We start from the raw sequence: 14,334 nt of genomic DNA on the forward strand, positions 1-14,334 counted from the left end.
AAATAGTAGTTTGCCCTTAAACAACACAAGGCTTAGTGGTGCTGACCCCTTCTACACAGTCAAAAATCTGGATATAACTTTCAACTCCCCCAGAACTTAACTACTAATAGCCTACTACTGACCAGAAGTCTTACTCATAACATAACCAGTCAATTAACATGTATTTTGTATGTTATGTATATTATATACTGTATTCTTATAATAAAGTAAGCTACAGAAAAGAAAATGTTATTAAGAAAATCATAAGGAGGGGCACCTGGGTAGCTCAGTCAGTTAAGCATCTGCCTTTGGCTCAGGTCATGATCCCAGGGCCCTGAGATCGACCATGTCGGGCTCCCTGCTCAGCGGGGAGTCTGCTTCTCCTTCTCCCTCTGCCTGCCACTCCCCCCACTGCCCCCAGCACCTTGGGCTTGCTCTCTTGCTCTCTCTCAAATAAATAAATAAAATCTTAAAAAAAAAAAAAGAAAATCTTAAGGAAAAGTAAATACATTTATAGTACTCTACCATATTCATCGAAAAAAAATCCATGTATAAGTAGACCCATGCAGTTCAAACCCATGTTGTTCAAGGGTCAACTGTAGTATTACACTGGAGAAACCTATCACACATGACCTTAGCCAGGTGATCAAGGTTAATATCACCATTGGTAAGTCATGTTGATAACACGTACTCCCTGATATGATGAGAAAAGCACTTCACTTCTGTGATATTCTTCCAAAAGAACCATAACCCCAGTCTAATCACACACACACACACACACACACACACACACACACACACAGAGAGACAAATTCAAATTGGGGGATATTTTACAAAATAAATATCTGACAGTACTCCCCCAAACTGTCAATGTCATGAAAAATAAGACTTTAGAAACTGCCGTGAGGATCAAATAAAGAGACATGAGGATTAAATGCACCATGATACACTGGATTTGATGCTGGAATAGAAAAAGGAATGGCAAATTCTGAATAAAGTCTACTAATTATACCAAACTTATGTACCTTTCTTAATTTTGACAAATGCATCATGATTATATAAAAAGTTAGCATTCGGGGGTAATGGATGGAGCATACACAGGAATTCTCTGTACTATCTTTGCAACTTTTCTGTAAATCTAAAATTATTCCAAAATAAAAAGTTTTAAAAGCTATCTGCCAAGCCTAACTCTATAATCTCTGAATAGAGTTTTATAATAAAAATGCTAAAATGGCATCAACACACACACACAAGTTAGCACAAAAGAAACATTACTTTTTAAATAGAATGTCCATATTTTAAAGTTACTTTGATACCTATAGAAGTGTTCTAGGTAGTGTGTTGTTTAAAGCTATAGTTTTTTTTTAATGCATAGTTTAGTCACAGTGATGAGTTCCTTAAAGCCTACATAATGAGGGAATTTTTTTTTTTTAAAACCTTGCTGTGATTGCATGCAGTGATAGAGATGCCTTTAAGAATGTTTCACAGATGCTTCAAATCATTCATTTCTCATAAACATATGGGGTCTATTCTTCCGTCACTGTGCGTAATTCCTATTGACACTAATGGGAACTATGCATGCATATCTCTATAATTTGGCCTCAAACAAACTGAAAATCATCACTATTGAGATGAGAACCAAAGCAACCAAACAAAGAGAACAATTGACTCCTTAAAACTCAGATTCTAGAATCTCTTGTCACAAGAAATTCCAGTCATGGAGAATTAATCTGCAGTGATTCCAACACAATAAACTATAATAAGTCAAAATATGATACTTACAGATATTATATTTTAGGGCATGGTATCTTTCTGAAGATAATAAATTACCTTTTTCAACTGTAATGCAGAAATAGCTAAACATTTCATAATACAACTGAACAAAAATTCCAATGCTACAAAAATAGCTATCAGCTTCTAGGTGCTAACACTCCGTGTCATACATTTTAAGGACTTTTATTCAGATCTCTGTAAGTTGACTGCTCGTTTGTTCACATCTCCCTTTACAAGATTATATCCCTATTTTTAAACCTCAAGTTAAATGGAGAATTTTTTTTCCTATTTAAACTTTAAGATTATAACATGTGTCCACCAAGAAGGAGAGTCTCAAATTAAGGAGATTTGTTCACTGTTCCATTGTCCCATTTCCACATCAGAAAACATAACAAAGTTCTTAGTTGTGTATCTCAGCAGTGTCACTTTGGCCAGATTCCAAGATGTAGGAGGTTGCCTCAGATCTCAGTGGGAGGCAGCCATTATGTGTTTAGGGGAAGCCATTTGAAGCTGGCAGGTGAGCCAATTCTATCACTAAGGAGAAAGTACTGCTAGTAAAGTCACCTTGTGACAAGTGTCTCCCTGCTGTGGGTTAACTTCCAGAAAGAACGTTTGGAGAACACATAACAGTTCACAACAAGGAAATCAAACAAAATAAATTGGGCATAATTTGACACTGTTAAAATAAGAAGTGTCACTGGCACTACTATGAAGTAGGAGTTATGAAGAGCTTCTGCCAAGATTAGACATTTAGTTAGACAATAAAATAGCTTGCTGGTCAAGCCAAAGACATTATTCTTAATGCTTAAACTAATGGAGACTAGTGAATAAGTCTTTTTGACAAGAGGGGCTGCCAAAGAGTAGCAACCAGGTCTTGAGAGGCATGCGTGTGTTCATACAGTTGATAAGCCCCAAGCGAAGAGAAATAGCAATATCATAAAAAATAAAAAATAGAATACGATGGGTTTTTAAAGAAATTTCCAACAATTATAGAGAACTGACCAGAAAAGATATTGTGTAGAAACAGTTTTCTTTTCCAAATCCACTTGGCTCTTAGTAAACTGAACAGAAATATTTACACATTATAGTTTTCTCATACCAAAATACTGTCATTCAATTTTCAAACAAACGTTTCTTCAGTAGATTCCCAAATGGTTTAAACTATATGTAAGAAATGCCCAGTGGAAAGAAGATGGAAGCCATATGAAACAGTTCAAACGAAATATTGGCAAAAAAACCCAAAAAACCAAAAAAACAAAAAAACAAAAACGTAGCCATGAAGTAACCAGAGAATCTCCAGTGCTTCATTCCACCTTTGGGCATCCCTCTCTGACTTCACAACCAAAGAAGCCCATGCATACTTTTGTTTGAGGGTGGCCGCTGCTCTCACTCAATGAACACCCACTTAGGATGAAGCTCTATTTCTCATTTCTTATCCTTATTTATTAAATGCTAGTTACTTCTAAACTGTATTAAAATGAGAACAATTTCGTTCAATGAAATCACACTAAGGTATGAATCACTAGCCTCATAAGTTGTTGGCCCTCTAAGGCAGTGTTTCTCAAAGTCTGATTCCTGGATCCCACACCATGCTAAACATTTACATTTCTGGGCCCATTATTGAATCAAAAGTGCTGTGTATTAAGCCATTTCCCAGGCAACTGTTACGGCAGTGATGTGAGGAATCACTGTTAAAGAAAGCATTGATAATTCAAAAGACTGGACTGGAACTGCAAAAACAGCAAGGTCGGGGAGGGTTATTTCCTGAAAGGAGACTTTTCAAATCATACCAGAAGTCAATGTCTTGGGTGTGGCCTTGAGTCTGGGTGAGATTGGCAACATTATTAATAAACTACTGCTGGTTTAACTCCTTCAACACAGAATGCAACACTGACATTCAGACACATACGAGCGCAATAAAACCATAGTCTTTTGCTACATAATGATGCCATAAGGTACAATGGAAATAACTCCTATTTTCTTTGATATGTAAGGAAAAAGCAAATAAGAGCAAAGAATATCGTATAACTTCAATTGTTAAAATAAGAACTCTTAGATTATGATTTGGCCAGCTGAGAATATGTTTCCTCAAATATATCTTATGTCCTCCTACCTCCATGCATTTGTCCAAGCTGTCCCCTTCTCTGCCTCAATAAATCCTGCCTATCAATTTAGGACTTGAATGCCTTCTTGAATGCCTTCCCCCTCCCTTGAATCTCCAGCTTAGATTCATCTTGCAAATTCTCATGGTATTTGATCATTACGATGAAGTCATGTAGGACCTTCTAACTTATATTCATATTATACATTACACATGTGTACAGACACATATATAGCATATGCATATCTTTGATTCTTGAATCAACTGCTGAAGTAGAGTATGTTTCCTATGCTAGATGAGACACACTGAAATGAAGCAGATTCTAAAACATGCTTCTGGGAGGAGTAGCAGGAGGAGGCAGGGAAGGAGGGAAGGAGCAACCCCACCAGTCACAGAGGCAGGAAGAAATTTTACAACTTTGCTAAGGCAACCTTTGCTTCTACACAGACCACCTAGTAAATGAAGAAGGTGGACTTCTACAGGCTTCTTCCTTTCTCATCTTTTAGGAATTAAACTACACAGCCCACATTCACCTTTTGCCTGAATTAAATAGTTTACTGTACGTTGGGTATTTCTTAATCCAAACCAGATCTTTCTATCTAATTTCATACCCATGTATACAACTGTTCATTCCTGCCAAGAGAATATGAAACTCAAAACTCCTTCAATAATATTTAGTGAGCTCCTACTCCATGCTAGGCCCTCTTCTGTATGTTGAGGATAGAGCAGCAATGAAACAAAGTGAGCTGCTGCAACCATGCAAATTATATAGATCTCTGATAAAATTCACATAGTGATAAATGTGACGAAGAATGAATTAGAACAAGAGAATTGAGATGGCGGGACAAAGAAGGGTTTGCTAATTTTGCTCATCAGAGAACACCTCTCCAAAGCTTGACTTTTGAGCTGAGACTTGAGTAGAGGACACAAGCCATGTGGGCTCTGGGTGGGGGGGGAGACATTTCTGACAGGGAACAAGTGCAAAAATCCTGAGGTGTGGCATCCATACTCAACAAACAGCAGGAAGGTCAGTGTAGTCGAAACAGATCAGTGAGGAGAAATAGCGAGGTGTCCCACAAGATCGTGGGCAGGTTTAGGAGCCACACTCAGGACTTTGGGGTTTATTCTTTAATAGGAAGACACTGTAGGTTTTTAGCCAGGGAGTGACATGACTTGGTTTATGATTCAAAAGATGTAATGTGCCCACTGCAGGAATGGGATAAGAAGAGAAGCGGGGAAACTATTCTGGAGACTATTGCAGTGATCCAGAGGAGAAATTACTTGGGCAGAGCTTTAGCAGCCAATGGTCAGATTCAGGATATAATTTGAACACAAAGCCAATGGAATTTGCTGAGAGACTGGATGTAATATGGTGTAAGAGATATACAGGAGCAAGGTGAAAAGTGGTGACATTTCATGCGACAGGGAACACTAGAGGAAGAACACATTGGTGAGCAGGTGGTTAAAAGCAGTTCTATTTTAAACACATAAAATGTGATGTTAAATATCCAGGTGCAATATTAGATAAGCAGTTAGATATGAATCTAGAATTTAGGGGAAAGGTGAGAGCTAAAGAAACAAATGTAGTAATCACATGAACATACATGGAATTGACCATCATGTAATTTGAAGAGTTGTCTTAGGAAGTGAGAATTTCTAGAAAAAGAAAAAGAGCCAAGGAAAGAGCTAAGGGAGTAACCCTTATCACTCCCACACACAACCCACTTCTTCTTCTGTATCTGCAGTTTATCCTTTAAGATTCAATTTAAATTGTAGCTTTTCTATCAGGCCCTCCCTACTTACCTGCTCCATAGCACCCATAGCAATAGCCCAAAAGGCACAGTATTGGTTTTTCTTAACATGCCAATAGACCGAAAGCTTCTTGAGGCTAGGACTGTCTTAATTATCATTGCATCCTCAATATTTTCTGTAGCCACTGAAATATAAAACACAACCATTAATTTTGTTGACCAAAATTAATGAATGAACATTTATTAGTCCATCAGTTAAAATACTATTTAAAGTTTCATTGAATAGAATTGGTTGTCAGTTTTCGTTTAGCTTTGTTCAATGACAAGCCAAGAGGTTTTTTTCATATTATGAACCTTGAGATTAGCAATATTCCGTACAATTAAAGGTACGTACAATTAAAAAAAATAATAATAAAGCACTAATACCCTAGAGGAAGAATTAAAAATAAATCTGCTATAAAGATGTCCTATCAGAAATCTAAAACAAATTTGGCTAAATTTCTTGGCAAGAATCCTAAGCACATTGAGGGGTTGAAATTGTAGGCAATGAGAGAAAAAAAAAATTTAAGACCACTTCTTGAACCACTTTAAAAAATTGAAAATAATGTGATCTGTATTTTCTCTTCTTTTGTGTCTAGCTCTTGTTTCTCTGATGTCAAAATAGCCTGCTCTATGTTGAACTATTGTGGGAACAAAAGAAATCTGTAGAATTGTCTATTATTTGGGATAAGCTATAAATGTTATAATTTAGCCAAAGTCTTCCCTAAAATTAATATATTTTATCCTAGGAGTTTTCAAAATCTAAAACAGATATTGTTAGTACAATTTATATAATACTTGAAAACTACTATTAAAAAACACTTTATAATGTCCTTAAAAAAACTTACTTTTTAAAAAAGGGACACAAATCCCTGAATTTATATCTGATATACTAAAAATGACAATATTTTTCCAAGGACATTTTCTTTTACACATTAACACATTCATTCAGATTTATTCCTAGATTCTATCAACCTCTTAGAAAGTTTTGGAAGGAAGTTATATTAGACTTTTTTATTTTAATTTGGTTTGGGATCAGGGAAAATGAAAGACCATGATGGTTATTTCACTTATCTTGGCAAACCTCCTCACCTACCCTTCACCCCAATTAACTCACTCAGTTCACATTTTTCATCCTTCTACATTTCCAAACTTTGGGCAAAAAAGGAAAGAGAAATAAATAAGAAAACACATAAATAAGAGTATAAGTGTGGGTGCTTGAAGCCCAAGATCAGATAGAAGGAAAATGGGAGAATAATCTGTTGCTTCCCCATCTAAGGAATTGGTTTGAAGGCTTTATTTGAAGCCTTGGGGAAGTTATTAAGAATACAAAGATAAGTAATGGAATGTCTTCACACAATGTAATAATTAAGTTTTAAGAGGTAGATATAAACAGACAGTGGTAACTTTATAAATGAAACATAAGATAATTGTAGTTCAATTATTGCCAACAATTACAAAAACAGAAATAGATTAAAAGGTCTACTGCTTCCTTATTAAACCCCTTCCTCCACTTGCCTTCTTGTACTCATCCTTTAATGCCCCAAAGCTACTGTTCTTCCCATCCTGAGCCCCACTTCCTATATCAAACTTAAATAACTTCAGGGTAGAGGGAGAAGTAAGTCATAAGTATCTCCCTTGGACCATGTGATTCCCTCACAGGGCCAATGCTTTAAATCTGTTTATCCCAAAAAAACTAGTACTGTATCTTCAGATTTTTGTAGGTATTCCTTAAATGATAGTTCCATAGTCAAAGGCTAGAAAATACCAAAGCCAACAAAAGTTAAATAGGTTGGCTTATTATATAATATAAAATTAATTTTAATCATATCTAAGATGTTTCAAGCATTTCCTATGCACTTGGAACCTTGCTAAATACTTTATACGGAATGCGTTATTTAATCTTCACAGCAAGCCAGAGGAAGATACTATATTCCTCCCTATATGGTAGTTGAGGAAACCAAGGGTAGGGTTGTCTTAATCATTATTTTGATAGTGTAAATAACTTGCCTAGTTTTTGGCAGGGCTGAGATTCAAACTAAGACCATTTAGGTCCAAAGCCAAGCTGTACATTTCACCAGTTTGATATATAGTCTCCCTGCAGGATTTTATCAGAGCATTTAATAGGCTAATGTGATTGTGAATCTCCAAGAGGGAAATGCAATAAACAGCATTTCCCACTTATTTGATTATAACCCCCCTTTTCCTCATAGAATCCTGAGCCACCTGCAGAACACTCTTTCCTGTTCTCTCCCTTCGGTGAAGATAGGATATCCTTTTTCTCTCTCCCTCTCCTCCTCTTTGTTCTACTCCTTTCAGGATAGACCCTATGGTTGTACATTTTATACTCCTTTAGGACATAATTCCAATTAAAGGAAGCCCTATCCCTCACCAAAGTCAAAATATCCACATTTGTTTATATCTTAGTCCTGGGATAGTACATCTTGTGCCTCTGAATCTTTCTTGGAATAAGAATCGCTGTTCATGAAGCTTTTATTATTTTTCTGCAAACTGAGGGCCCAAAAGAAGCCAAGGACTGCACCTTTCATCATTTGTTAACTTTTCCAGTGTCTGTGTCAAGTCTTCTATTGGGGGCAGATACTGTCTCTTAGTACATTTCACGTTTACCAGTGCATTGCAAACAGTAGGTATTCAAGAGTAATTATGGTTATAAACTCTTGGGTCCTTTACAGCTCTAGGAATCTATGTTCATATTGGAAATATAATTTATTCTTCATGCATTCCATACCAAATACATCAGTGTGTAGTTATGTTTTAATGGGCCAGTTCTCCAAATACCAAAAGGAAGCAAGAGAAAGCTTTCTGGTAGTTAACTGTGATCGTGTTAAAACCTAGAAGTTCTATTGAAAATTGCTATTCCCTTTCCCTTTATTTCCTACAATTTATTGAAACATAACACACATGGGTATTCATGTACTTCTCACATGAAGTTTAGTGCAAGGATATAGAGTTTGTTTTCTACATTTGTCAGCCCTTTAAACTCAATCTTTCAAATATCCATGAATGGAAAACTGGCTAGATAGGAGCTCAAGAGGGTTCCTTTCCTTCTCATTGCACTACCCATGTGCCTCTTAAAATAGATCTATACATAGGCCTAATTGATAATGCATACCCTGATGCATAGTTAGTTGCCCAATCGCCCAAGCAACTGGGTTGCAATGGTGTAGATGATTTTTCTTAGGAGCTGTATTGGCAAATAGCTTCCGTGATTTAGCCCATGGAAAATGAGCCCTGTTTTGCTTAATGTTTTAGGTTAGGGAGTGGCTGGCAGCATTCTGTGAAAAAGTGACACTTTCAACACTATAAGTGATTTGCTGACTTTATTTAACAATATCTAAACCATTTTAACCAACAGTATCATATAGCTTGGCACATTCTACCACTACAGATCTTCCGGAAAGGATGAAATGGCCAAATATTTACATGTATTCCGTTTTCTTTACATATTTGTATTTCTACCATTTTGAAAATTAGAATATAAACATTCTGTTTAAAAATCTGTTCTCCCCCACATACTACATATTCAAAGAGCAAACACAATTTTTCCCTTTGGTGTGTGTAAATATATATATAATATATATATGTATGTGTCTCTATATATGTAGGTATATCTGGGTTTCCATACTTTAAATATCTTTGACCACCTAATAGCCCCAACCCTTTGTTTTATGATGTGCGGCAAAATTATAAAATCTGCTATCCCTGTAATTACATTGTCCTTTGCCGTCTCTTAAAAAAAAAAAAAAGAAAGAAAGAAAGAAAGAAAGGGAAAAAAAGGTTGTGTTCAAATTTTCCCCCTGTTTTATTTGCACCCTATTAACAACTGTTACTGGAGCTTTAATTATGCCCCGGTGATTGTGGAGTTGTGGCTGACTTGTGTCATTTTCCTCCCAGGGGATGCTTTATAATTACCAGCATCCATCGTGGCTGCCTGTAAGCTGATGCTTTTTTATTACCAGTTCAATAATCACTGCATCCTTGCGAACATCTGCTCTGCAAGCCATGCATCGGGGGTCCCAGCGCCTGTCACTTGATGTTCCCTCACCACAGTGACCTTGGTGCCCTCGCCTTCGGTTTATATCTAATTTGTTTACCAGAGGCTCTGTCCAGAAAGTCTCCCAGGAATGCAATTAATACACTAGATTTGCAAACAAAAGAAAATTTTGCCCTTTCTCTCCTTTCTCTTTTTCCAGATTATTGTCTTACACTTAGATTCCATAATTTCTATTCCTAGGAGAATGAATCCATTTCAGACTTGTGGGAACAGGGAGAATAAGAGATGAGTTTATTTAGGAGCTATCCTCCTGCTTGTATTGAAAAGTAGGATGTCTTTGTGGTGTGCTTTCTCTTGAATATATATGATGGTGACTAGCAAGTTAAAGAAGGATGTTGTATATAGAATATTCCGTGCATGTGAAGGGAAGGACTGTTTATTTGTCCCTGTTCTGACTTTATTTTCTTCCTGACCTCCTGTCTCATTTTCTTTCCTATCCTAAATAAACCTCTCTGCTCTTTGTTTTATGGAATATTTCCTCCCTCTTAAATCATTCTCCTTCTTCAATTCTTTTGCTCTACTTCATCTGTCTTTTCCTTCTTGCTTGCCTCTTCACAAAAACTATGTAAGTGAAAAATAAAAATGGGTAAAAACAGCACATGTTGGGCACAGCTGCTGGTTCTCCTGATGGTGCTTCTCCCTTCTGACTCACTATTTATTACTAATAAAGCTAATCTGGGCACTGCTTACTAATCCTGGTTAGGTCTGATTTCTTTAAATAAAAACTAGAGTTTCAAAGTTTCAGTTATTTTTGTAAGTATATCAAAAGCTATGCTGAGGAGCAGATGAGAAAACGCTGAACTCTTTCAGTTGTGCTAACCAAATCTATGCAATCTTCTGACATACACATGTGGCTTTACCCCTTCATGTTCTTAAGTAACTGACATCACAGACCTGGTAAGAACTTTTCTGAAATTTCCAATGCAATGGGCTTATTTATTGAACCACCTTGTCCACCATAATTTCCAAAATTTCAAAATCAAGTAGAAATGGCATAGGTCAATCTTGCAGCAAAGTCAGGGACGAGGGAGTTTATCTATTCTTATTCTTCCACTGGCCTAAGAGAGCATTGAGGGGAAACCTCTACTTTATTATTCTCTATTCCCATAAGAAGTAGTGTTCTACTTAGCACAGTATGTGTTGACTAAAATGGTCCTTCGGTGATTGGATGTTAGCTCGCAACCTTGGGAGCTTCTGAAACGGGCCCCCATATTCACAGAGGGCAAGGAGAGATCAAAGAAGGAGGCAGACCACTACTCCACAATGGTAGGCGGCAAGTTTAATAAGCAAGGGAACTTATTTATGAGGTTTGTCTTGAGAGACCACAAGATAAGTAACATCTGAACCTGCCCGCCAGAATCTTAAAAGTTTATATAGAGGCCCTAACTGGGTTCAATCACATTCACAGTCCAGATGGTCTCAACAACTCTCTCAAGGCTATAGCAGTGGAACAGGTCCCACTGTGGAAACAGTAGGCAGAGTGTGCATTCCAAGGATAGGGGAGGGGGTTGAGGAGCCTCTAATTGCCTGGGTCTATCCTGCGAGTCAACCAGTGTTCACATCCTCTCGATGACCTCCTCCAACATTGGATTATACCTCTTGTGGACGAAATTCTATTTCAGACCCATTAACATAAATATACCACTTACCCCCAACCTTGGATGAAAAATCTACACACATTCACACAGACACATACACACACATGCTAGAAGAATATAAGACCTTAAGATTACTGGTCAAGACTAGCACTCAAATCCATGCTTTAAGGCACCCTCCAAACACAGAATTTACTTGAACTTCTACAGAGAAACAGGACCTAAAATTAAGAACAAGTACTTAGAATAAGTACTTAAGAACAAGTACATTGTAGGACTCTCTCCTTCCCTTACCTTCCCATATTACCAAACCCCCATTCAAGATAAAAATCTGAATAATACTGCTATTGGCTGCAGCCATGGGTTACATCTTACAGGGAGTAGGAGAAAACCATCTTGCAGCCTTGATCTAGTCCATCTCACCAAGTGGCTTCGTGACCAAATTTGAGAAGTGTCCAATGGCACTGTGGACTATCAACCCTGAGTTGCCAGTTTAAGACCTGGATATGAACTGGAGGACTTAGGAGACAAGGTGGAGACAAGCATAAGACAAATATATCAGAAATGCTGTAGGGGAAGAAGAAAGGAAAGAGCGGGGGGCAACAGAGGAAATGAGTGAAGAAGGAAGGGAGGGAGGGAGGAAATTAGGAAGAGGGGAGGGAAGAAGTCTATAGCAAACAAAATCTACAGTTGGGAGATTAATTCATTATAGATAAAATGAAAATAATACTACAATCTGGAAATTACTTTTAAAAAATGTGATTAGCCTTCAAAGAAGAATTAAAAAAAAAAAACCCAACTACCACTTTTTTAAAAAGAAAAGAGCTCCTAAAAGAAAACAAAATTAAACAGAGTAAGTTAGGTGGGACAAAGAACCAGTTAAAAATCCAGAAAGTGAAAAACTATATACAAAATAATTGAAATTTAAAATCTCACAAATTAAACTATAAACTGAACATAGTTGAAGGGAAAATGGGTAAATGGGGAGAAAGTACAGAGAAATTGCCCCAGAATGTATCTCTAAGCAATATGAAATAGTACTTAAGGGACAAGGAAATTAATATCTGAGGCTTCTACATACATTTAATACAAATCCCAGCAGAAGACATTGGTGGAATGGCAGAAAAGCAAAATTTAAAAAGATGGTGCTTGGGAATATTCCAGGATTAAAGACAGACAGGTATAGAACAATTAAAAATATCAAGCACAGAGTTGGAAAAATGGCCTAACATACAGAATTTATCAAATTGAATATTATCTTTGAAGAGTTTCGAAGTGTTCCAAAAGTAGAATCACAAACAATAAACATGAAATTGTCTACATGATACTTCTAGCCCATAATTTAATATATTTTATGTGTTCAGTTTTATTTGTTCTTATTTTTAAATTTTTTTCTCACCATTTAATTTGTTTGTTAAATTGTCTTTACTTCTGCCATTTGGAAGAGAACATAAAAATCAATTTAAACGTAGAAACCCACTTCCAAAATTAATGCAATTTTAAATGTATTTAGCATAAAGCTTTGTTCATGTTGCAAACACTAAATTCCAGAAATTCTGTAATACACGCTGTCATTTAAGACAACAAAATACAAGGAAAAGCAAATATTCACAGATAATGATAGGATAGGAAACTGGTCATCTGGTCTGCTGCATAATAAGTGTGCCTTATCCGCTAAAGCTCCTAAGAAGTTTCCAGTGCATGTGAAACCATCTCTCACCACATTCTTATAGAGAGAACTAGCCAAAACGGATTGAGATTTGTATATGTTTTGAAAACCGAGAGCCATCAAACTCAGCTAATACAAAAATCATAGGAAGTGATTAGTTCTCCAGTAATCAGCATTTTATTCAGTTAACTTGAGGGTCTGGAGGTTTTATCTCATGCTGTTATTTATCCCTGAAGGGGGAACAAAGCAACATGGGTTGCCCCCAGCATGAAGGAAGAAAAGGACAGAGAGAAGGACAGAACAAGCAAGAAGAGTCTATTCTGGTGTCTACGTGTGAACGTGTTACTAGGACAGAGACACATGAGTCTGTTCTGTCCTTTATTTTTTATTTATTTTTTTTAATTAAAAAAAAAGTTTTATTATATTATGTTAATCACCATACATTACATCATTAGTTTTTTTTTTTTTTTAAAGATTTTATTTATTTATCTGAGAGAGAGAATGGGAGACAGAGAGCATGAGAGGGGGAGGATCAGAGGGAGAAGCAGACTCCCCGCTGAGCAGGGAGCCCGATGTGGGACTCGATCCCGGGACTCCAGGATCATGACCTGAGCCGAAGGCAGTTGCTTAACCAACTGAGCCATCCAGGCACCCCTACATCATTAGTTTTTGATGTAGTGTTCCATGATTCATTGTTTGCGTATAACACCCAGTGCTCCATTCAGTACGTGCCCTCTTTAATACCCATCACCAGGCTAACCCATCCTCCCACCCCCCCTCCCCTCTGGAACCCTTAGTTTGTTTCTCAGAGTCCATAGTCTCTCATGGTTTGTCTCCCCCTCCAATTTCCCCTGCTTCATTTTCCCCTTCCTGCTATCTTCTTCTATTTTTTTTTTTTTAACATATAACGTATTATTTGTTTCAGAGGTACAGGTCTGTGATTCAACGGTCTTACACAAATCACAGCACTTACCAGAGCACATACCCTCCCCAATGTCTATCACCCAGCCACCCCATCCCTCCCACCCCCACCACTCCAGCAACCCTCAGTTTGTTTCCTGAGATTAAGAATTCCTCATATCAGTGAGGTCATATGATACATGTCTTTCTCTGATTGACTTATTTCGCTCAGCATAATACCCTCCAGTTCTATCCACGTCATTGCAAATGGCAAGATTTCATTCCTTTTGATAGCTGCATAATATTCCATTGTATATATACACCACATCTTCTTTATCCATTCATCTGTCGATGGACATCTTGGCTTTTTTCATAGTTTGGCTATTATGGACATTGCTGCTATAAACATCGGGGTGCACGTACCCCTTCGGGTCCCTACATTTGTATCTTTG

At 37.1% G+C, this 14,334-nt stretch overlaps 1 protein-coding gene across 9 annotated transcripts in view; it reads right to left on the minus strand.

Annotated features, from left to right (window-relative positions):
- LOC144378832 (uncharacterized) overlaps positions 1 to 14,334 on the minus strand; it is a 542,559-nt gene that overhangs the window by 304,717 nt on the left and 223,508 nt on the right. For 4 of the 9 annotated variants that reach the window (XR_013440599.1, XR_013440598.1, XM_078053411.1 and 1 more), the window contains one exon: positions 5,657 to 5,789. The exons of the other annotated variants lie outside the window; for them this stretch is intronic. Coding sequence is in view for 2 of the 4 variants with exons in the window: in XM_078053411.1 (XP_077909537.1) it covers positions 5,657 to 5,789 (133 nt within the window). In the remaining 2 variants the exon portion in view is untranslated. The remainder of the gene's footprint in view (positions 1 to 5,656; positions 5,790 to 14,334) is intronic. 9 annotated transcript variants of the gene reach the window in all.

The sequence above is a fragment of the Halichoerus grypus genome, chromosome 8 (assembly GCF_964656455.1).
Source record: "Halichoerus grypus chromosome 8, mHalGry1.hap1.1, whole genome shotgun sequence".
Lineage (NCBI taxonomy): Eukaryota > Metazoa > Chordata > Mammalia > Carnivora > Phocidae > Halichoerus > Halichoerus grypus.